Here is a 25,256-nt window from a genome sequence, read left to right as displayed (position 1 = left end):
CTTTAACCAGTCACTACCATTACTACTGTAGACACAACCACTACTTTAACCAGTCACTACCACTACCACCACCATAACCAGTCATTATCATTACTACTGTAGACACTACCACTACTATTACTATAACCAGACACTACCACTACTATAACTATAACTATAACCAGTCACTACCATTACTATAACTATAACCAGTCACTACCACTACTATAACCAGTCACTACCACTACTATAACTATAACCAGTCACTACCACTACTATAACCAGTCACTACCACTACTATAACTATAACCAGTCACTACCACCACTATAACCAGTCACTACCACTACTATAACTATAACCAGTCACTACCACTACTATAACCAGTCACTACCACTACTATAACTATAACCAGACACTACCACTACTATAACCAGTCACTACCATTACTATTACTATAACCAGTCACTACCATTACTATAACTATAACCAGTCACTACCATTACTATAACTATAACCAGTCACTACCACTACTATAACCAGTCACTACCACTACTATAACTATAACCAGTCACTACCACTACTAACTATAACCAGTCACTACCACTACTATTACTATAACCAGTCACTACCATTACTATAACTATAACCAGTCACTACCATTACTATAACTATAACCAGTCACTACCACTACTATAACCAGTCACTACCACTACTATAACTATAACCAGTCACTACCACTACTATAACCAGTCACTACCACTACTATAACTATAACCAGACACTACCACTACTATAACCAGTCACTACCACTACTATAACCAGTCACTACCATTACTACTGTAGACACTACCACTACTATAACTATAACCAGTCACTACCACTACTATTACTATAACCAGTCACTACCATTACTATAACTATAACCAGTCACTACCACTACTATAACCAGTCACTACCATTACTATAACTATAACCAGACACTACCACTACTATAACCAGTCACTACCATTACTACTGTAGACACTACCACTACTATAACTATAACCAGTCACTACCATTACTATAACTATAACCAGTCACTACCTCTACTATAACCAGTCACTACCATTACTATAACTATAACCAGTCACTACCACTACTATAACCAGTCACTACCATTACTATAACTATAACCAGACACTACCACTACTATAACCAGTCACTACCATTACTACTGTAGACACTACCACCACCATAACCAGTCACTACCACTACTATAACCAGTCACTACCATTACTACTGTAGACACTACCACTACTATAACTATAACCAGTCACTACCACTACTATTACTATAACCAGTCACTACCACTACTATTACTATAACCAGTCACTACAATTACTATAACTATAACCAGTCACTATATTTATATATAGTATCACTGCACATATTCCTGTTTCTTATTTTAAAACTAATGGTATTTAAATAAGAATAAAAAAACATTTTAAAAAAGTATTGAAACAATAAAATAACATTTTTTTAAATTATTGAAAGGATTAAAAAAACTTTTAACTTAAAAGAAAAGCGCCGAACATTTGCCCCACGTCACTTCCTCCGCAGGAGTTCCAAACAAGAAACCAGAAACTGCTCAATATACTTACGAAGAACTTCTGCTTTTGTTGTTTTAGCGTAGGTCGTTAGCGAAAATATGTCGTATTTAGATATAGCTAGATAACTCTGCTACTTGTTTATTCATATTTCGCTTACGGATATGGGCTGTGATCTTTTCCGACATGTTAGCAAGCTAACGATAGCTAGCTAGCTACAACCTAACGTGCCAGCAAATAAGCAGGCAATATAGCGAGCTAATAATTAACCATGTCTAGCTCTTTGACGGCAGAGCAGCTGCAGAAGATAGAAGAGAATAGACGGAGAGCTTTAGCGATTAGAGCACAGAGACAGGCTGCTCAGTCTAACAACCAGACGCCCATATCAGGGCTCAACAACCCTGCCAGTGCTCCTCAGCAAGGCATTAACACTCACTCTGGTCCACCTTCTAACTCAACTCCAGGACTAACTCATCATCCACCTAATACTGTGCTTCAGAATTATGTTCCACGGGGTCAAGACAGGAGACCTAACCAGTTGTTTTCTAGCCCAAGGGACAAGTCTGGACAGAATTCACTATTCTCCAATACTGCCACTAAACAGGTGAGGAGTGATACTTTAACGTTTTGTACAGTTATATTTGGGTTTGGTTTGTCTGTTGGCAATGACTTTTGTTTCTAATGTACTGTTTTTTTTTGTTGTCTTTGTCTCCTCAGATTAAAGTAATAGACCCACTACCTCTCCCAAAGGGACAACATTCATTGAAAGGGTTAGATGTGTCTACAGGAGGAAGCCCCTCAGTGTTCAAACCATTTCAGCCAAAGACAACAGGTTGCCCATCATCTTCTGTTTCTGGAAGTTCCACTGGTACTGGTAGTTCATATGGAGCCAAGTCGCCGTCGTCGTCGTCATCATCTTCATCATCAGGCCAGAACGTCTCCTCTGTGTTCAAACCTCCACAGCTGAATAAAGCCGTGTTACCTGGTCCGTATCCTACTTCTACAAGTGCAACTGGCAGTTTCTCTGTTTCTAAACCTCATCCAAAGACCTCTTCTTCTGGGCTGTCTTCCCATTCTGGAAGTGCCATTGGTAGTTTCTATAAACAAGGAACCAAACATGGAGCCACATCACCATCTGTCCAGAGTGCTGCTCCCTCCAGCGGTACTGATGCTAGTAACTCTCTACCTGGGAAGACCCCTGCGGTCACAGTCAGAGGGAAATGTGTCTCTCACTCAGAGGAGCGGTTCAGAGTGGAAGTCGGTTACCATGCTGAGCTGATTGCTGTGTTCAAAAACATCCCTTCTCGGAACTATGGTGAGTTTTAATGGACGTATTTAAATTCATCCTGGTGATTTGTCCGGTTTTAATTACAGCCCTGTATAGAGCAATAACTCATATTTATTTATCTATTCTATACCCTTAGATTACGTACACTTGTTTACTATGTGTTGTTGTTGTTGTTGTTTATCTTGTGTCTCCCAACAGACCCTGCTACCAAGATGTGGAACTTCAGCCTTGAGGACTATCGTCAGCTGAGTATGAGATAGGCCCACACACATCATAGACTTTATGAAGATAATCACATGTATCGGTCAAGTGAAGATGTCTTTGTCCAAATAGACACTCTCTTCCCAATAGGGCTCCAAACTAGTGCACTGTATACGGAATAGAGTGCCATTTGGGACCTTCTAAGAAAGCCACATGTATTTCCTGTTGTAGTGGAGGAGTCCGGCGCCATCTCCTGTATATGTCTGAAACCTCTGGTGGTGGGTATTGACGTGGCGCCGGCGTCTAGCCGGTCCCGTGACACTGCTGCGCTTGGGGCCCTGCTGAAGCTGTGTAGTGGCTGGCAGAGACCAGGGGCCACCGTACAGGGCCACGCCACCCTGGTGTCACGATCACGCTTCGAGGTCGACGTTGGGTACCATGTTGACGTCATCGCTGCTTTCAAACAGATGCCTTCCAAGAACTATGGTAAGTGAAGCCTGTTTAGGCTGTTGCGGTGACAGTATTGCCACCACACCGGCAGTCATGGCCGCAGTCAAATTCCACGTGACCATTCAGTCATGGTAATATTCTCTTATGCACTCTGGACATGTGTTGGTAGTAGACTTACCCAAGTCGCTAATGACCATGAGGTCACTAATGGCCTGGTATTCAGGGCTCTATTGTCCCTCCATCGGGTCCTAATGGCCTGGTACTCAGGACTCTATTGTCCCTCTAACCACTCTGACATCAATGCAAATGCAATCATAAATCACATCAAACACTTATCATCAAAACAGTTAATGCTTTTAAAACTCAGCTTTAGGCTGCATTGTTTAACCTCACTGTGATCAGTTTGAAGAAACAGGTTGAAACTGGAAAACCTGGTCGTTGTGGATGTTGTTTCAAAGCCAAACAACGAAAGGGAGGGTGCTTTGTGAGGTGTTGATTCATTCAAAGCATTTCTGAGGTCATGGGGGGGGTCGATAGGTCCTCTAGTTACAGCCTTCTGAGGTCATAGGGGGGGTCGATAGGTCCTCTAGTTACAGCCTTCTGAGGTCATAGGGGGGTCGATAGGTCCTCTCGTTACAGCCTTCTGAGGTCATAGGGGGGGGTCGATAGGTCCTCTAGTTACAGCCTTCTGAGGTCATAGGGGGGGGGTCGATAGGTCCTCTAGTTACAGCCTTCTGAGGTCATAGGGGGGGGTCGATAGGTCCTCTAGTTACAGCCTTCTGAGGTCATAGGGGGGGGGTCGATAGGTCCTCTAGTTACAGCCTTCTGAGGTCATAGGGGGGTCGATAGGTCCTCTAGTTACAGCCTTCTGAGGTCATAGGGGGTCGATAGGTCCTCTAGTTACAGCCTTCTGAGGTCATAGGGGGGGGGGGGGGGGGCGATAGGTCCTCTAGTTACAGCCTTCTGAGGTCATAGGGGGGGGTCGATAGGTCCTCTCGTTACAGCCTTATGAGGTCATAGGGGGGGTCGATAGGTCCTCTCGTTACAGCCTTATGAGGTCATAGGGGGGGTCGATAGGTCCTCTAGTTACAGCCTTCTGAGGTCATAGGGGGGGTCGATAGGTCCTCTAGTTACAGCCTTATGAGGTCATAGGGGGGGTCGATAGGTCCTCTAGTTACAGCCTTATTCTAAAATGGATTAAATTGTTTTTTTCCCCTCATTAATCTACACACAATATCCCATAATGACAAAGCAAAAACTTTTTTAAGCCATTTTTGCTAATAGAAATTAACATTTACATAAGTATTCAGACCTCAGTACCTTGTTGAAGCACCTTTGGCAGTGATTACAGCATCAAGTCTTCCTGGGTATGACGCTACAAGCTTGTCACACCTGTATTTGGGGAGTTTCTCACATTATTCTCTGCAGATACTCTCAAGCTCTGTCAGGTTGGATGGGGAGTGTTGCTGCACAGCTATTTTCAGGTCTCTCCAGAGATGTTCGATCAGGTTTAAGTCCGGTCTCTGGCTGGGCCACTCAAGGACATTACGAAAACTTAATGTCCCAAAGCCACTCGTACATTCTCTTGGCTGAGTGCTTAGGGTTGTTATCCTGTTGGAATGTGAGCCTTCGCCCCATTCTGAGGTCTTGAGCGCTCGAGCTTGTTTTCATCAAGGATTTTACACCTGCATTGTTTGCTGTTTGGGGTTTTAGGCTGGGTTTCTGTACAGCACTTTGAGATATCAGCTGATGTACGAAGGGCTATATAAATAAATTTGATTTGATTTGATTTCTCTGTACCTTTCTCCGTTCATCTTTGCCTCGATCCTGACTAGTCTCCCAGGACCTGCGGCGGAGAAACAGGCTGTCATGCTTTTTACTGAGGAGTGGCTTCCGTCTGGCCACTCTTCCATAAAGGCCTGATTGATGGAGTGCTGCAGAGATGGTTGTCCTTCTGGAAGGTTCTCCCATCTCCACAGAGGAACTCTAGAGCTCTGTCAGAGTGACCATCGGGTTCTTGGTCACCTCGCTGACCAAAGCCCTTCTCTCCTGATTGTTCAGTTTGACCGGGCTGCCAGCTCTAGGAAGAGTCTTGGTGGTTCCGAACTTATTCCATTTAAGAATTATGGAGGCCACTGTGTTCTTAGGGAACTTCAATACTGCAGAAATGTTTTTGGTACCCTTCCCCAGATCTGTGCCTCGACACAATCCTGTCTCTGATGGCATACAGAGTTTGGGTGGACTATCACCTGTCATGCAGAGAGAGGCTGTATGCTGCTCAACTAGTGGTTGATGTGTGGCGTGAAATAAGTATTCTTATAAGCCCAGACATTTCTTTATGCAATTCCGTGCCAAAGCAGAGTTCTGATGGTTGCTGCTAAAAAGAGGAGGATCCCAGCTGCTGCTCTTTGCCAGCTGTTCCTCTATAAAACCGGAGTAGCATGATGTGAACTGCAGGAAAGCAGCATACGGATGACATGCCTGTGTTCCTTCCCATCTGATAACGGGCCATTCTAAATCCAAACCCCATTTTTTACATATTAGCAAAGACGAGATTAAATAGAGAATATGATCACTTGATGAGAGAACAGCAGCCTGAGGAAAGGAACAGAGGTTTTGAAATGGTAGCCTGTAGTCGCAGCCTGTATGTTTTGATTTCTAAGGTTTGTATCATTCACATCTAAATCTATCTCCTTTTACTCTCAACACTTCATATGTACACTCGCTCTGGAATGGGAAAAATATCCTTTATTTTATTCAGCTAAGTTCAATTATATTATTCTTACAATAATATAAAATAATGGTACGAGACTTATAAGCATATCTGGTCTGCTAAATGAACTAGTCTATGGCGCATAAGAGCTGTTAAACATATTCAATGACCGTGAGACTGGCATTTGCATGACAATAACCGGCTGACAATTTCATGACCGCAACAGTTCGTTCATTTTCCTACTATTTTCAAGCGTGTTATTTCATTTTCATATATTCATCGGTATCGTGTTTTAGATAGTAATGTGTGATATTATATGTTCTCTCTTTTGTTAAGATATGAAGACAAGAAAGTGGAGTTTCTTGCTTGAGGATTATAAAAGACTTAGTAAGTATTATCCTGTTGTGACCATGTATCCGCTAGCCTTCTCTTCTTTGCTGAATTGTCTGCGACTCTGCATTCTATAGTCAGTGAGCGTTCTGTGTTCTATAGTCAGTGAGCGTTCTGTGTTCTATAGTCAGTGAGCGTTCTGTGTTCTATAGTCAGTGAGCGTTCTGTGTTCTATAGTCAGTGAGCGTTCTGTGTTCTATAGTCAGTGAGCGTTCTGTGTTCTATATTCAGTGAGCGTTCTGTGTTCTATATTCATGAATGTTCTGTGTTCTACATTCGGTAAATACATTCGTAAAGTATTCAGACCCCTTGACTTTTTCCGAAAATGTCTTGTTCTAAAATTCATTAAATACATATTTTCCTCATCAATCTCCACCAACTAATAATAATAATGACAACGTGAAAAACATTTTTTTTTTTTTGAAATGTATAAAAAACAGAAATAACTTATTTACATAAGTCACCAGATCCTTTGCTATGAGACTTGAAATTGAGTTCAGGTGCATTCTGTTTCCATTGATCATCCTGAATGTTTATACAACTTGATTGATGTCCACCTGTTGTAAATTCAATTGATTGGACATGATTTAGGTTTTTCTGTTTTTTATTATTACTACATTTGCAAATTTCAACAAATCTGTTTTGTGTTGTCATAATGGGGTGTGTGTGTTCTGTATTCAGTGTGACTCTGTTCCCTGTCCTACTTCCCAGTGGATGCTCTCGGTGCCATTCCATCAGTAGAGATTGAGCCTCTCCCTAGAGGTGTGATCCAGGTGTTCTCTGCCCTGTTTCAAGGCAGCCAGACATGGCCATCAGAGGTTCCTGAAGCTGACCTGTCCTCCATTGACCCCTCATTGACAGGTCGTCTCATGCCTTTCCAGAGAGACGGTGTCAAGTAGGTGTTAGTCTCACTGTTATCATGACCATACAACTCAAATCATATACAGGGGGTACCGGTACAGAGTCAATATGGAGGCTATATACAGGGGGTACCGGTACAGAGTCAATGTGGAGGCTATATATACAGGGGGTACCGGTACAGAGTCAATATGGAGGCTATATACAGGGGGTACCGGGACAGAGTCAATGTGGAGGCTATATACAGGGGGTACCGGTACAGAGTCAATGTGGAGGCTATATACAGGGGGTACCGGTACAGAGTCAATGTGGAGGCTATATACAGGGGGTACCGGTACAGAGTCAATGTGGAGGCTATATATACAGGGGGTACCGGTACAGAGTCAATATGGAGGCTATATACAGGGGGTACCGGTACAGAGTCAATTTGGAGGCTATATACAGGGGGTACCGGTACAGAGTCAATGTGGAGGCTATATACAGGGGGTACCGGTACAGAGTCAATGTGGAGGCTATATACAGGGGGTTACCGGTACAGAGTCAATGTGGAGGCTATATACAGGGGGTACCGGTACAGAGTCAATGTGGAGGCTATATACAGGGGGTACCGGTACAGAGTCAATGTGGAGGCTATATACAGGGGGTACCGGTACAGAGTCAATGTGGAGGCTATATACAGGGGGTACCGGTACAGAGTCAATGTGGAGGCTATATACAGGGGGTACCGGTACAGAGTCAATGTGGAGGCTATATACAGGGGGTACCGGTACAGAGTTAATGTGGAGGCTATATACAGGGGGTACCGGTACAGAGTCAATGTGGAGGCTATATACAGGGGTACCGGTACAGAGTTAATGTGGAGGCTATATACAGGGGGTACCGGTACAGAGTTAATGTGGAGGCTATATACAGGGGGTACCGGTACAGAGTCAATGTGGAGGCTATATACAGGGGGTACCGGTACAGAGTCAATGTGGAGGCTATATACAGGGGGTACCGGTACAGAGTTAATGTGGAGGCTATATACAGGGGGTACCGGTACAGAGTTAATGTGGAGGCTATATACAGGGGGTACCGGTACAGAGTCAATGTGGAGGCTATATACAGGGGGTACCGGTACAGAGTTAATGTGGAGGCTATATACAGGGGGTACCGGTACAGAGTTAATGTGGAGGCTATATACAGGGTGTACCGGTACAGAGTCAATGTGGAGGCTATATACAGGGGGTACCGGTACAGAGTCAATATGGAGGCTATATACAGGGGGCACCAGTGTCGGGGTAATTGAGGTAATATGTACATGTAGGTAGAGTTATTAAAAGGCATAGATAATAACCGTAGCAGCAGCGTACTGGGTTGTATTCATTAGGGCACGCCATAGCAAACATGTTTAGCAACGGAAAGGGGAAATCAGTGTTTCATATTGGGACATTTCCAATATTTCCCCCTTCGTTTTGTGCCTAATGTATACAAATATTATGTATCTGGTTCTTTATATAGTTTCATATTGTGATAATCAGTCTGTTTGTATGACACCTTGATTGTCTTCTTCTCCAGACAACGTTTGTTTTGTTCCCCAGATGGTTCTTGGGTTAGGGTTAGGGGGGAGGGGGTTAGGGTTAGGGTTAGGGGGGGGGTTAGGGTTAGGGTTACGTAACCCTAACAACGTTTGTTTTGTTCCCCAGATGGTTCTTGATTAATGGTCTGTTTGTATGTACAGTTGAAGTTTACATACACTTAGGTTGGAGTCATTTTTCAACCATTCCACAAATGTCTTGTTAAACAAACTATAGTTTTGGCAAGTCGGTTAGGACATCTACTTTGTGCAGGACACAAGTCATTTTTCCAACAATTGTTTACAGACAGATTATTTCACTTGTAATTCACTGTATCACAATTCCAGTGGGTCAGAAGTTTACATACACTAAGTTGACTGTGCCTTTAAACAGCTTGGAAAATTCCAGAAAATTATGTCATGGCTGGCAATCCCAGAACAACAGCAAACGACCGTGTGAAGATTCTGGAGGAAACGGGTATAAAAGTCTATATCCACAATAAAACGAGTCCTATATCGACATAACCTGAAAGGCTGCTCAGCAAGGAAGAAGCCACTGCTCCAAAACCGACATATAAAATCCAGACCGTCCTTTTTGGAGAAATGTCCTCTGTTCTGATGAAACAAAAATAGAACTGTTTGGCCATAATGACCATCGTTATGTTTGGAGGAAAATGGTTGAGGATTGCAAGCCGAAGAACTCCATCCCAACCATGAAGCACGGGGGTGGCAGCATCATGTTGTGGGGGTGCTTTGCTGCAGGAGGGACTGGTGCACTTCACAAAATAAATGGCATCATGAGGGAGGAAAATTACGTGGATATATTGAAGCAATATCTCAAGACATCAGTCAGGAAGTTAAAGCTTGGTCGCAAAATGGGTCTTCCAAATGGACAATGGCCCAAATTATACTTCCAAAGTTGTGGCAAAATGACTTAAGGACAACAAAGTCAAGGTATTGGAGTGGCCATCACAAAGCCCTGACCTCAATCCTATAGAAAATGTGTGGTCAGAACTGAAAAAGCACGTGCGAGAAAGGAGGCCGACAAAACTGACTCAGTTACACCAGCTCTGTCAGGAGGAATGGGCCAAAATTCACACAACTTATTGTGGGAAGCTTGTGGAAATCTATCTGAAACATTTGACCCAAGTTAAACAATTAAAAGGCAATGCTACCAAATACTAATTGAGAGTATGTAAACTTCTGACCCACTGGGAATGTGTTTTGAAATTAAAGCTGAAATAAATCATTTTCTCTAATATTATTCTGACATTTCACATTCTTAAAATAAAGTGGTGATCCTAACTGACCTAAAACAGGGGATTTAACTAAGATTAAATGTGAGGAATTGTGAAAAACTGAATTTAAATGTATTAGGCTAAGGTGTATGTAAACTTCCCGACTTTGACTGTAGTTGTATTAAACCCTGGTTGTCTCCTCCAGCTTTGCGGTGTCCAAAGATGGCCGCCTCCTCCTGGCTGATGACATGGGACTGGGGAAGACAGTTCAGGCCATTTGCATAGCTGCCTACTACAGGAAAGAGTGGCCTTTATTAGTGGTGGCCCCTTCTTCTGTCAGATTCACCTGGGCTGAGGTACAATCACATCTATTATTAGCTATAGACCTTGGCATTTCTTATTAGCTATATAGGCCTAGACGATGACATTTATTAAAATTATAAATTGCGTTTTTTTTTCTCAAGTGTTCAATAATAGTCATTACGTTATCGAGGAATTCAAAGTTAGTGTTGTTTTTCCCCCTGATGGTTCTTCATTAATCGGTTCTGTTCTTTCTGTTTAGATAGACACCGTGTCAGTCATGTCCAGGGGTATGCTGTTCTTTACACATTAGTGTTAGTGGAATCTGGAGGTGTTTCGAGTAAAGAGGACTAAGTGGAAAGTGTTTTGTTTCTAAGCACTGTAATCCCTACTAGTCCTGTAGCTCCATTAGGTCATTTATTTTAAAGAAGAAACCAGGAAGCATTTTCTTTGTGTCACGAGCACCCAGTAAATTAAACGGTACATTATGTGGACATGGAACACCCAGTAAATTAAACAGTACATTATGTGGACATGGAACACCCAGTAAATTAAACAGTACATTATGTGGACATGGAACACCCAGTAAATTAAACAGTACATTATGTGGACATGGAACACCCAGTAAATTAAACAATACATTATGTGGACATGGAACACCCAGTAAATTAAACAGTACATTATGTGGACATGGAACACCCAGTAAATTAAACAGTACATTATGTGGACATGGAACACCCAGTAAATTAAACAGTACATTATGTGGACATGGAACACCCAGTAAATTAAACAGTACATTATGTGGACATGGAACACCCAGTAAATTAAACAGTACATTATGTGGACATGGAACACCCAGTAAATTAAACAATACATTATGTGGACATGGAACACCCAGTAAATTAAACAGTACATTATGTGGACATGGAACACCCAGTAAATTAAACAATACATTATGTGGACGTGGAACACCCAGTAAATTAAACAGTACATTATGTGGACATGGAACACCCAGTAAATTAAACAGTACATTATGTGGACATGGAACACCCAGTAAATTAAACAATACATTATGTGGACGTGGAACACCCAGTAAATTAAACAGTACATTATGTGGACATGGAACACCCAGTAAATTAAACAGTACATTATGTGGACATGGAACACCCAGAGGCTGTGAAGGATTGTGTTCTGTTTATTACTGTATTGAATAGAGTTTTGTCTGTGAATTATTTGTTTGCAATGCAATGAAAGTTGGTCTCCATCAGTCCTTTGTCCTATTCATCCACTCTGACTGCATGTCCTATGTGTCACCGTGTCCTATGGGTCTCTCTGGTTTCTTGTTATTCCTCGTGGTTCTGGTGTGTTCTGCTCCGTCAGGGTGTCTGTTAGTGGTTTTAAAATATATCCTTGAAGTGTAGAGGATGCTGTCAAACTGGAGCAGGGGGCTAGTTCTCATTTTAATTGGCCCATCAGGTTTGCAGTCAAAGAGGAAGGTCTAGTCTTGGGCATGCAAGAAATGTCCAGATTTTGCTCTTGTTAACTCGACTGTTCCTCCCAGACGTGCTCTAGAATGTGTAGGACTCTTGTTAACTCGACTGTTCCTCCCAGACGTGCTCTAGAATGTGTAGGACTCTTGTTAACTCGACTGTTCCTCCCAGACGTGCTCTAGAATGTGTAGGACTCTTGTTAACTCGACTGTTCCTCCCAGACGTGCTCTAGAATGTGTAGGACTCTTGTTAACTCGACTGTTCCTCCCAGACGTGCTCTAGAATGTGTAGGACTGGAGCAGTAACTGTAGTCAGTGACTGTTTTGCTCAGCATCCAGTGACCACAGTTGTCAACTCTACAGTATGCCATTGTTCACAGCACTATCTCCCCTCCTCTCTAGGCCTTCAGGCAGTGGCTGCCCTCTGTGCAGCCTGACCGTATCAATGTGATTGTCAAGGGGAAAGACAACCTGAGGGGTGGTCTGGTCAACATCATCAGCTATGATCTACTGAGCAGGATGGACAAGCAGCAGGCCGCTAACCCCTTCAATGTCCTCATAATGGACGAGTCCCACTTTCTGAAGAACATGAAGACTGCCCGCTTTAAGGCTGCCTTGCCACTGCTCAAGGTGTGGATGATTCTCTTTACTCTCAGGATCCTTGGTAATTTAGGTTACAATTGATATATTCTATGTAACAATTTAACAAAGGTAATAGTGAAGTTTTCATTTGATCTCTTAAGACTGTTGGGTTGGACTGTGTTCTTATTAGTGTGTTGTCACTGGTTTCAGGTAGCTAAGACTGTGATTAGTTAGTTAGTGTTGTCTTCAGTTTCTACTATGTTCTCAATCTCAGGTAGCTAAGCGTGTGATCCTGCTGTCGGGGACTCCTGCCATGTCCAGACCCTCAGAGCTCTACAGTCAGATCCTGGCTGTCAAGCCCTCCCTGTTCCCCCACTTCCGTGACTTTGGGACCAGGTACTGCAATGCCCGACAGGTAAGTTTAGCCTCCAGTACAGTATCCTAGACCCGCCTGTTGCTCTACAGTATCCTAGACCCGCCTGTTGCTCTACAGTATCCTAGACCCGCCTGTTGCTCTACAGTATCCTAGACCCGCCTGTTGCTCTACAGTATCCTAGACCCGCCTGTTGCTCTACAGTATCCTAGACCCGCCTGTTGCTCTACAGTATCCTAGACCCGCCTGTTGCTCTACAGTATCCTAGACCCGCCTGTTGCTCTACAGTATCCTAGACCCGCCTGTTGCTCTACAGTATCCTAGACCCGCCTGTTGCTCTACAGTATCCTAGACCCGCCTGTTGCTCTACAGTATCCTAGACCCGCCTGTTGCTCTACAGTATCCTAGACCCGCCTGTTGCTCTACAGTATCCTAGACCCGCCTGTTGCTCTACAGTATCCTAGACCCGCCTGTTGCTCTACAGTATCCTAGACCGCCTGTTGCTCTACAGTATCCTAGACCCGCCTGTTGCTCTACAGTATCCTAGACCGCCTGTTGCTCTACAGTATCCTAGACCCGCCTGTTGCTCTACAGTATCCTAGACCCGCCTGTTGCTCTACAGTATCCTAGACCGCCTGTTGCTCTACAGTATCCTAGACCCGCCTGTTGCTCTACAGTATCCTAGACCGCCTGTTGCTCTACAGTATCCTAGACCCGCCTGTTGCTCTACAGAATCCTAGACCCGCCTGTTGCTCTACAGTATCCTAGACCCGCCTGTTGCTCTACAGTATCCTAGACCCGCCTGTTGCTCTACAGTATCCTAGACCCGCCTGTTCTCCTGCTAGCTGGCGTGGGGTTGGGACTACTCTGGCTCCAGTAACCTAGGACTTGTTGTTCTCCTGCTAGCTGGCGTGGGGTTGGGACTACTCTGGCTCCAGTAACCTAGGACTTGTTGTTCTCCTGCTAGCTGGCGTGGGGTTGGGACTACTCTGGCTCCAGTAACCTAGGACTTGTTGTTCTCCTGCTAGCTGGCGTGGGGTTGGGACTACTCTGGCTCCAGTAACCTAGGACTTGTTGTTCTCCTGCTAGCTGGCGTGGGGTTGGGACTACTCTGGCTCCAGTAACCTAGGACTTGTTGTTCTCCTGCTAGCTGGCGTGGGGCTGGGACTACTCTGGCTCCAGTAACCTAGGACTTGTTGTTCTCCTGCTAGCTGGCGCGGGGTTGGGACTACTCTGGCTCCAGTAACCTAGGACTTGTTGTTCTCCTGCTAGCTGGCGTGGGGCTGGGACTACTCTGGCTCCAGTAACCTAGGACTTGTTGTTCTCCTGCTAGCTGGCGCGGGGTTGGGACTACTCTGGCTCCAGTAACCTAGGACTTGTTGTTCTCCTGCTAGCTGCCGCGGGGTTGGGACTACTCTGGCTCCAGTAACCTAGGACTTGTTGTTCTCCTGCTAGCTGCCGCGGGGTTGGGACTACTCTGGCTCCAGTAACCTAGGACTTGTTGTTCTCCTGCTAGCTGCTACGTCCAGGGACTTGTTGGGACTACTCTGGCTCCAGTAACCTAGGACTTGTTGTTCTCCTGCTAGCTGGCGTGGGGTTGGGACTACTCTGGCTCCAGTAACCTAGGACTTGTTGTTCTCCTGCTAGCTGGCGTGGGGTTGGGACTACTCTGGCTCCAGTAACCTAGGACTTGTTGTTCTCCTGCTAGCTGGCGTGGGGTTGGGACTACTCTGGCTCCAGTAACCTAGGACTTGTTGTTCTCCTGCTAGCTGGCGCGGGGTTGGGACTACTCTGGCTCCAGTAACCTAGGACTTGTTGTTCTCCTGCTAGCTGCCGCGGGGTTGGGACTACTCTGGCTCCAGTAACCTAGGACTTGTTGTTCTCCTGCTAGCTGCCGTGGGGTTGGGACTACTCTGGCTCCAGTAACCTAGGACTTGTTGTTCTCCTGCTAGCTGCCGTGGGGTTGGGACTACTCTGGCTCCAGTAACCTAGGACTTGTTGTTCTCCTGCTAGCTGCCGTGGGGTTGGGACTACTCTGGCTCCAGTAACCTAGGACTTGTTGTTCTCCTGCTAGCTGCCGTGGGGTTGGGACTACTCTGGCTCCAGTAACCTAGGACTTGTTGTTCTCCTGCTAGCTGCCGTGGGGTTGGGACTACTCTGGCTCCAGTAACCTAGGACTTGTTGTTCTCCTGCTAGCTGCCGTGGGGTTGGGACTACTCTGGCTCCAGTAACCTAGGACTTGTTGTTCTCCTGCTAGCTGCCGTGGGGTTGGGACTACTCTGGCTCCAGTAACCTAGGACTTGTTGTTCTCCTGCTAGCTGCCGTGGGGTTGGGACTACTCTGGCTCCAGTAACCTAGGACTTGTTGTTCTCCTGCTAGCTGCCGTGGGGTTGGGACTACTCTGGCTCCAGTAACCTAGGACTTGTTGTTCTCCTGCTAGCTGCCGTGGGGTTGGGACTACTCTGGCTCCAGTAACCTAGGACTTGTTGTTCTCCTGCTAGCTGGCGTGGGGTTGGGACTACTCTGGCTCCAGTAACCTAGGACTTGTTGTTCTCCTGCTAGCTGCCGTGGGGTTGGGACTACTCTGGCTCCAGTAACCTAGGACTTGTTGTTCTCCTGCTAGCTGCCGTGGGGTTGGGACTACTCTGGCTCCAGTAACCTAGGAGAACTGAAGCTGATGTTAGAGGAGAGTCTAATGCTACGCCGTCTCAAGTCAGAGGTCCTCTCTCAGCTTCCTGCCAAGCAACGCAAGGTTGTCACGGTGACCACAGACGGTATCAACACCCGCACCAAGGCAGCTCTGTCTTCCGCAGCCAAGGATCTGGCCAAGGGACAACACAACAACAACGTGAGTCCAGGGAAAGAGAGATTATTACTAAAAACGATACTCTTACAGCTAATTTTGACGCTAGATGAGGCGTGTTTCTAGAGAGCATTCCATTGTTAACGTTCATCTGGTTTCACCTTGTCCTGTTAAACACATTCGTCTCCTGTTGGGTTTTTTGTTCTGTTCCAGAAGATGAAGGAGGCTCTTCTGGTGTTCTTTAACCACACTGCTGAGGCCAAGCTTAAAGCCATCATGTGAGTTGAAAGTGTTTACCCCACATTGACTGCTGAGAGCATGCTGTTTTAAACCAGTTCTGTTTTGTGTTTGTTACTCAGGGAGTACATCATGGACATGCTAGAGTGCGGAAGAGAGAAGTTCCTGGTGTTTGCTCATCACAAGCTGGTCCTGGACTTTATCACCAAGGAGTTGGGAGAGAAGGTGAGGAGAACAGGATGCTAAACAGACTTAAAGTTTATCCACACGAGAGAAAGACTTTGGTTTAGATGACTCACTTTTCTAGTAAATATTGAAATCCGTACATATTAATGCCTCGACTCTCCTGGAAACTGGGTGCCTAATGGCACGAGTGGTTTTAGTTTATCTTTAGGTACATTACTTGCTTTTCTTCTAAATATTTAAAACATGAACAAAAATAGCATAAATAGGAAAGTATACCCGTTTCAGTTGAGGACTAGGATGTTTACAGCTGTGCCATACAGATTGAAAAATAGCTGAAAATAGATTTTTGATGCAGCGATTCTATGGCAAAAGGGTGTATGAGTTGATATGTAAAACAACGTGAGATTCAAGACTTCAAGCTAAAAATTATTGTACAGAATTCTTGCCACCAACAAAATGTTGAATATTTGGGGCATACAGTCATCGCAACTCTGCAGATTTTGTTGTGAAGATACAGAATCAATAGACCTTTTATTTTGGTATTGCCCTCAGGTAGCCTGTTTCTGGTCTCAGGTTCAGGAATGGCTGAAAATGCAGAACATTGAGCTAAATTTGACCCTAGAAATAGTACTGTTGGGAGATCTGGAGAGACCTGGTCAGTCCTTTACTAATATACTAATACTCTTAGTAAAAGTATTGATCTTCAACTCACAATCTGTGGATTCTGTTCGATTCGATAGATTGAAAAAGTTAAAAGTTAAAAGAAAACAAATCATTGTTATTTACATTGTTTTCTTTTGTCTTTATCTTTTTTTAAAAAATCTTTTGTTGTTTGTTGGTGCATTGTGGGATGTGGACTTGGGGGTGTCTTGGGTGTGGGGAATGGAGGGAGAGGTTGTTTTTTTGGGGAGGGGGGACAAGGATGGTTGAGAGGTAGCTCTTGGAGAACTGTGAAGAGGGGGTCTTGGAGAACTGTGAAGGGGGGTCTTGGAGGGCTGGTGGCTGATTCAGGTCCCCGTTTTGGACCTTGTGGGAGATCTGTCGAAATGCCCTTGAGCAGGGAGGTTGACCCTGGCCTGTCCTGTGGGTCGCTCTGAATGTAAATGTTGAGCGGCTTCACTGCAGGTAGAATGTATATTGTAATATTCAATAAAAAAAAGATGAAACATGACTGTCTTGTGTGTGTTTCTGTTTGCTCGTGTTATTTCAGGGTATCGACTACATCCGTATAGACGGCTCCACCCCGTCGTTAGAGCGGCAGCAACTGTGTGACCGGTTCCAGTTCACTGACAAGAGCTGTGTAGCGGTGCTCTCTATCACTGCAGCTAACATGGGCATCACCCTGCACTCTGCTGCTTTGGTGGTGTTTGCTGAGCTATTCTGGAACCCTGGGGTAAGGTCTTGACCAACCGTTTAACCCCCTAGAGTCGGCCTTCGCGGAAATCTAATTAGCATAATAGGAAAATCCCCTTCAAAATCGGTCAGTTTACGATGGTTGTCTGCGTCTCAATCAACTGCATCCGCTACGTAACACTTCCTGTGGTGAAACAACAGACTGCATCCGCCACGTAACACTTCCTGTGGTGAAACAACAGACTGCATCCGCTACGTAACACTTCCTGTGGTGAAACAACAGACTGCATCCGCTACGTAACACTTCCTGTGGTGAAACAACAGACTGCATCCGCTACGTAACACTTCCTGTGGTGAAACAACAGACTGCATCCGCTACGTAACACTTCCTGTGGTGAAACAACAGGCTGCATCCGCTACGTAACACTTCCTGTGGTGAAACAACAGACTGCATCCGCTACGTAACTTCCTGTGGTGAAACAACAGACTGCATCCGCTACGTAACACTTCCTGTGGTGAAACAACCAACGTGTTCGTGAGAGTCTCACCTTTCCACAGAGGGGTCATATTAGTGTGTAGCCTGAACTGTTGGGACCCGACAGACAGAAGTTGGCAGATCGGCTGTTCTTAGTAGTCTTAGGGTAATGACCTGTCTAACCTCTAACCCTGGGGTAATGACCTGTCTAACCTCTAACCCTGGGGTAATGACCTGTCTAACCTCTAACCCCGGGGTAAGGACCTGTCTAACCTCTAACCCCGGCTCTGGGGGAAGGTTCCTGACCTCTAACTCCTTACCCAGTGGTGTCACCAAACAGAGTGTCAGGGTCTTGGTTGACAGAAAAGTTGTGAATACTAGTGAATCCTACAGCATGCTACAGCTGCTCTGTGTTCATATATCCTCCTATACTGTCTACCATCCTCCTAATGATGCCCTCTGGAATCTACCAGATAATGATCCAGGCTGAGGACAGAGTGCATCGTATCGGTCAGACCAGCAACGTGGACATTCACTACCTGGTCGCCAAGGGAACCGCAGATGACTACCTGTGGTACGCCGGCTCCTCCTCTTTATTTCAGTCTGAACTAACCTCTATACTCTTAATATCTATTCGGTTGATAGTTCTGAAGGAACCATTTGTCCAAATGGGACAATAAAGATATTGATAGATTTTTTTTTGTTTGTATCTCTGTAGGCCCATGATCCAGGAGAAGATGCATGTTCTGGAGCAGGTGGGCCTATCAGAATCCAACCTGTCAGAGAAGGCGGAGTCTGCCAGCTTCCACTCCAAGGTGAAGGGGCACTGTTGGTGTTTGGTACACAGATGGGCTACTCTAGTCATGGAATAGTCAGGTTGGCTGTTGACCTGTCAGGCTCCTACACTACATCACTGGCATGGTTTAGGTCCTCTCAACCCCTTAGAGGACAAAGTAAACACCAATAAACCTTCAACCTATGGTGAATCATTTCTATTTGTCTCTTCCAAGATGACAACAACAGGGGTCAATTGAGTCAATTATTTTGGATGAGATGGGTCCAATTTATGTCTGAGGAAAACCAAGCACTGCATTATGAACCTGTACAGTAAGAACCTCAAACCAACGGTTCAGCACGGTAGTGGTAGTGTGATGGTTTGGGGAGGCTTTGCTGCCTCTGGACCTGGACGACTTGCCTTAATAGAAGGAACCATGCATTCTGCTCTGTATCAGAGAATTCTACAGGCCATCTGTTTGTGAGCTGAAGCACAGCTGGGTCATTCAGCAAGACAATGATCCAAAACACACAATGAAGTCTACATGAAAATGGTTAAAAAGCAACACATGTGAAGTTTTGGAATGGCCTTGTCAAAGTCCAGATCTAATCCCAATAGAGATGTTGTGGCAGGACTTGAAATGACCAGTTCATGCTGGAAAACCCACACATGTTGCTGAAGTAGTTCTGCATGGAAGAGCCAAACCACAGTGATGTGAGAGACTGGTCAACAACTACAGGAAGTGTTTGCATTCTATTATTCTCACTCCTAATTCTATACCAAGTTCCCCCAGACGTACTGGTGCCCTGCTCCCAGACGTACTGGTGCCCTGGTTGAGAACCCCCAGACGTACTGGTGCCCTGGTTGAAAACCCCCAGGAGTACTGGTGCCCTGGTTGAGAACCCCCAGGAGTACTGGTGCCCTGGTTGAGAACCCCCAGGAGTACTGGTGCCCTGGTTGAGAACCCCCAGACGTACTGGTGCCCTGGTTGAGAACCCCCAGACGTACTGGTGCCCTGGTTGAGAACCCCCAGACATACTGGTGCCCTGGTTGAGAACCCCCAGACGTTCTGGTGCCCTGGTTGAGAACCCCCAGACGTACTGGTGCCCTGGTTGAGAACCCCCAGACGTACTGGTGCCCTGGTTGAGAACCCCCAGACGTACTGGTGCCCTGGTTGAGAACCCCCAGACGTACTGGTGCCCTGGTTGAGAACCCCCAGACGTACTGGTGCCCTGGTTGAGAACCCCCTGGAGTACTGGTGCCCCGGTTGAGAACCCCCAGACGTACTGGTGCCCCGGTTGAGAACCCCCAGACGTACTGGTGCCCTGGTTGAGAACCCCCAGGAGTACTGGTGCCCTGCTCCCAGACGTACTGGTGCCCTGGTTGAGAACCCCCATGAGTACTGGTGCCCTGGTTGAGAACCCCCATGAGTACTGGTGCCCTGGTTGAGAACCCCCAGGAGTACTGGTGCCCTGGTTGAGAACCCCCAGGAGTACTGGTGCCCTGGTTGAGAACCCCCAGACGTACTGGTGCCCTGGTTGAGAACCCCCAGACGTACTGGTGCCCTGGTTGAGAACCCCCAGGAGTACTGGTGCCCCGGTTGAGAACCCCCAGACGTACTGGTGCCCCGGTTGAGAACCCCCAGACGTACTGGTGCCCCGGTTGAGAACCCCCAGGAGTACTGGTGCCCTGCTCCCAGACGTACTGGTGCCCTGGTTGAGAACCCCCAGGAGTACTGGTGCCCTGGTTGAGAACCCCCAGGAGTACTGGTGCCCTGGTTGAGAACCCCCAGGAGTACTGGTGCCCTGGTTGAGAACCCCCAGGAGTACTGGTGCCCTGGTTGAGAACCCCCAGGAGTACTGGTGCCCTGGTTGAGAACCCCCAGGAGTACTGGTGCCCTGGTTGAGAACCCCCAGGAGTACTGGTGCCCCGGTTGAGAACCCCCAGACGTACTGGTGCCCCGGTTGAGAACCCCCAGACGTACTGGTGCCCCGGTTGAGAACCCCCAGGAGTACTGGTGCCCTGCTCCCAGACGTACTGGTGCCCTGGTTGAGAACCCCCAGGAGTACTGGTGCCCTGGTTGAGAACCCCAGGAGTACTGGTGCCCTGGTTGAGAACCCCAGGAGTACTGGTGCCCTGGTTGAGAACCCCCAGGAGTACTGGTGCCCTGGTTGAGAACCCCAGGAGTACTGGTGCCCTGGTTGAGAACCCCAGGAGTACTGGTGCCCTGGTTGAGAACCCCCAGGAGTACTGGTGCCCTGGTTGAGAACCCCCAGACGTACTGGTGCCCTGGTTGAGAACCCCCAGGAGTACTGGTGCCCTGGTTGAGAACCCCCAGGAGTACTGGTGCCCTGGTTGAGAACCCCCAGGAGTACTGGTGCCCTGGTTGAGAACCCCAGGAGTACTGGTGCCCTGGTTGAGAACCCCCAGGAGTACTGGTGCCCTGGTTGAGAACCCCAGGAGTACTGGTGCCCTGGTTGAGAACCCCAGGAGTACTGGTGCCCTGGTTGAGAACCCCAGGAGTACTGGTGCCCTGGTTGAGAACCCCCAGGAGTACTGGTGCCCCCAGGAGGGTTGGTTGAGAACCCCAGGAGTACTGGTGCCCTGGTTGAGAACCCCAGGAGTACTGGTGCCCTGGTTGAGAACCCCCAGGAGTACTGGTGCCCTGGTTGAGAACCCCAGGAGTACTGGTGCCCTGGTTGAGAACCCCAGGAGTACTGGTGCCCTGGTTGAGAACCCCAGGAGTACTGGTGCCCTGGTTGAGAACCCCCAGGAGTACTGGTGCCCTGGTTGAGAACCCCCAGGAGTACTGGTGCCCTGGTTGAGAACCCCCAGGAGTACTGGTGCCCTGGTTGAGAACCCCCAGGAGTACTGGTGCCCTGGTTGAGAACCCCCAGGAGTACTGGTGCCCTGGTTGAGAACCCCCAGGAGTACTGGTGCCCTGGTTGAGAACCCCCAGGAGTACTGGTGCCCTGGTTGAGAACCCCCAGGAGTACTGGTGCCCTGGTTATGAAGTGTGAGTGTGTGTTATGAAGTGTGTGTGTGTGTTATGAAGTGTGTGTGTTATGAAGTGTGTGTGTGTGTTATGAAGTGTGAGTGTGTGTTATGAAGTGTGTGTGTGTGTTATGAAGTGTGAGTGTGTGTTATGAAGTGTGTGTGTTATGAAGTGTGTTATGAAGTGTGAGTGTGTGTTATGAAGTGTGTGTGTTATGAAGTGTGTTATGAAGTGTGTGGGTGTGTGTTATGAAGTGTGTGTGTGTGTTATGAAGTGTGTGAGTGTGTGTGTGTGTGTTTCTGTGTGTTATGAAGTGTGAGTGTGTGTTATGAAGTGTGAGTGTGTGTTATGAAGTGTGAGTGTGTGTTATGAAGTGTGTGAGTGTGTGTGTGTGTTTCTGTGTGTTATGAAGTGTGAGTGTGTGTTATGAAGTGTGTGTGTGTGTTATGAAGTGTGAGTGTGTGTTATGAAGTGTGAGTGTGTTATGAAGTGTGTGTGTGTGTGTGTGTGTTTCTGTGTGTTATGAAGTGTGTGTGTGTGTTATGAAGTGTGAGTGTGTGTTATGAAGTGTGTGAGTGTGTGTGTGTGTTTCTGTGTGTTATGAAGTGTGTGTGTGTGTTATGAAGTGTGAGTGTGTGTTATGAAGTGTGTGTGTGTGTTATGAAGTGTGAGTGTTATGAAGTGTGAGTGTGTGTTATGAAGTGTGTGAGTGTGTGTGTGTGTGTTTCTGTGTGTTATGAAGTGTGAGTGTGTGTTATGAAGTGTGAGTGTGTGTTATGAAGTGTGAGTGTGTGTTATGAAGTGTGAGTGTGTGTTATGAAGTGTGTGGGTGTGTGTTATGAAGTGTGTGTGTGTGGGTGTGTGTTATGAAGTGTGTGTGTGTGTTATGAAGTGTGTGTGTGTGTGTGTGTGTTTCTGTGTGTTATGAAGTGTGAGTGTGTGTTATGAAGTGTGAGTGTGTGTTATGAAGTGTGAGTGTGTGTTATGAAGTGTGAGTGTGTGTTATGAAGTGTGTGGGTGTGTGTTATGAAGTGTGTGTGTGTGGGTGTGTGTTATGAAGTGTGTGTGTGTGTTTCTGTGTGTTATGAAGTGTGTGTGTTATGAAGTGTGAGTGTGTTATGAAGTGTGTGTGTGTGTTATGAAGTGTGTGAGTGTGTTATGAAGTGTGTGTGTGTTATGAAGTGTGTGTGTGTGTTATGAAGTGTGTGTGTGTTATGAAGTGTGTGAGTGTGTTATGAAGTGTGTGAGTGTGTGTGTGTGTTTCTGTGTGTTATGAAGTGTGAGTGTGTTATGAAGTGTGTGTGTGTGTTATGAAGTGTGTGTGTGTTATGAAGTGTGTGAGTGTGTGTTATGAAGTGTGTGTGTGTGTTATGAAGTGTGAGTGTGTTATGAAGTGTGTGTGTGTGTTATGAAGTGTGTGTGTGTTATGAAGTGTGTGAGTGTGTTATGAAGTGTGTGAGTGTGTGTGTGTGTTTCTGTGTGTTATGAAGTGTGTGTGTGTGTTATGAAGTGTGAGTGTGTGTTATGAAGTGTGTGTGTGTGTTATGAAGTGTGTGTGTGTGTTATGAAGTGTGTGTGTGTGTTATGAAGTGTGAGTGTGTGTTTCTGTGTGTTATGAAGTGTGTGAGTGTGTGTTTCTGTGTGTTATGAAGTGTGTGAGTGTGTGTTTCTGTGTGTTATGAAGTGTGTGAGTGTGTGTTTCTGTGTGTTATGAAGTGTGTGAGTGTGTGTTTCTGTGTGTTATGAAGTGTGTGAGTGTGTGTTTCTGTGTGTTATGAAGTGTGTGAGTGTGTGTTTCTGTGTGTTATGAAGTGTGTGAGTGTGTGTTTCTGTGTGTTATGAAGTGTTTCTGTGTGTTATGAAGTGTGTGTGTTATGAAGTGTGAGTGTGTGTTATGAAGTGTGTGTGTGTGTTATGAAGTGTGTGTGTTATGAAGTGTGAGTGTGTGTTATGAAGTGTGTGTGTGTGTTATGAAGTGTGTGTGTGTGTTATGAAGTGTGAGTGTGTGTTATGAAGTGTGAGTGTGTGTTATGAAGTGTGTGTGTTTCTGTGTGTTATGAAGTGTGAGTGTGTGTTATGAAGTGTGAATGTGTGTGTGTGTTATGAAGTGTGAGTGTGTGTTATGAAGTGTGTGTGTGTGTTATGAAGTGTGTGTGTGTGTTATGAAGTGTGAGTGTGTGTTATGAAGTGTGAGTGTGTGTTATGAAGTGTGTGTGTTTCTGTGTGTTATGAAGTGTGTGTGTGTGTTATGAAGTGTGAGTGTGTGTTATGAAGTGTGAATGTGTGTGTGTGTTATGAAGTGTGAGTGTGTGTTATGAAGTGTGTGTGTGTGTTATGAAGTGTGAGTGTGTTATGAAGTGTGTGTGTGTGTTATGAAGTGTGAGTGTGTGTTATGAAGTGTGTGTGTGTGTTATGAAGTGTGTGTGTGTGTGTGTGTTATGAAGTGTGAGTGTGTGTTATGAAGTGTGTGTGTGTGTGTGTGTTATGAAGTGTGAGTGTGTGTTATGAAGTGTGAGTGTGTGTTATGTATTTCAGGACTCTCAGCAGAGGAGGATCACAGAGATGTTCCAGAGGTCGTTCACTGAGGGGGAGGATGATATGGATGAAGCCCTCCTATTGGAGGCTGTGGGGGCCTGGGATGACCCTAGCAACCAAACAGGATGTGATGTAGAAGAGAGCCCCAGCAAAAAGAGACGCATAGAGGACTACTTTGGCAGATAATTCCTGGAGGAAATCAAGTGATGTCCCATATATACCTATGGTCTACTATCATAATGAAACTAATTATCATGAGTAGTGTACTTTGTTGGATCAGCTTTTTCTGGGTAATATTTTTCATCTTTGTAAATATTGCTCTCAACAAACTTTTTCTTTGTAACCAAAGTAAATAAATGGAATTTTTGGAAATTACTGTTTCAAGTTGTATTAGTAGTATGTACAGCGTCTAACGAAATGCTTGCAGGCTCCTTCTCGACAAGGCAACAACGATAAGAAATATTCAAAGATAAGAATACATACATTAAAGTAAATGGCGTCGTAGAATATATATATATTTTTTTTGCTTAAGTATAGATGCTCTTTCCATAGATGTTCGGTAGGATTCAGATCAGGACTCTTAGAATGACACTTCAGAATAGTCCAATGTTTTCTTAACTGTGGATGCTTTTATCTGTGTGTTTTGGGTCATTATCCTGTTGGAGGACCCATGACCTGAGACAGAGCTTTCTGACACTGGGCAGTATGTTTCGCTCCAGAATGCCTTGATAGTCTTGTCATTTCATTCTTCCTTGCACAGATTCAAGGCGCCCTGTGCCAGGCGCAGCTCAGCAGCCCCTAAACATAACCCACAGTCCCCTCCATGTTTCACTGTAGGGGTGGTGGTCTTTCCTTTGAAAACTTAATTTCTTCATCTGTGAACATAGATCTGAT

The 25,256-nt window shown here is 45.8% G+C and overlaps 1 protein-coding gene across 4 annotated transcripts; it reads left to right on the top strand.

The window, feature by feature from the left end:
- The first annotated feature begins 1,559 nt into the window (after positions 1–1,559).
- smarcal1 (SWI/SNF related, matrix associated, actin dependent regulator of chromatin, subfamily a-like 1) lies at positions 1,560–24,734 on the top strand. 4 transcript variants are annotated; one of them, XM_065019754.1, is made up of 16 exons: positions 1,560–2,170; positions 2,284–2,881; positions 3,053–3,103; positions 3,287–3,541; positions 6,555–6,605; positions 7,320–7,503; positions 10,465–10,615; positions 12,451–12,678; positions 12,905–13,045; positions 15,627–15,851; positions 16,023–16,084; positions 16,166–16,268; positions 17,440–17,622; positions 18,531–18,631; positions 18,776–18,872; positions 24,363–24,734. In XM_065019754.1, exons 1-16 carry the CDS (start codon positions 1,838–1,840, stop codon positions 24,546–24,548), a joined length of 2,949 nt encoding a protein of 982 aa, XP_064875826.1. In that variant the 5' UTR covers positions 1,560–1,837; the 3' UTR covers positions 24,549–24,734. The 4 variants fall into 4 exon arrangements, with proteins under 4 accessions (XP_064875826.1, XP_064875828.1, XP_064875827.1 ...); XM_065019755.1 differs by having other exon boundaries at positions 1,561–2,170; positions 7,404–7,503; positions 16,020–16,084; XM_065019750.1 differs by having other exon boundaries at positions 1,561–2,170; positions 16,020–16,084.
- Positions 24,735–25,256: the final 522 nt, after the last annotated feature.

This window comes from Oncorhynchus nerka, linkage group LG1 (assembly GCF_034236695.1).
Source record: "Oncorhynchus nerka isolate Pitt River linkage group LG1, Oner_Uvic_2.0, whole genome shotgun sequence".
Lineage (NCBI taxonomy): Eukaryota > Metazoa > Chordata > Actinopteri > Salmoniformes > Salmonidae > Oncorhynchus > Oncorhynchus nerka.
Note: the sequence above shows the minus strand (reverse complement) of the source record. Positions and strands in the feature narration are given on the sequence as shown.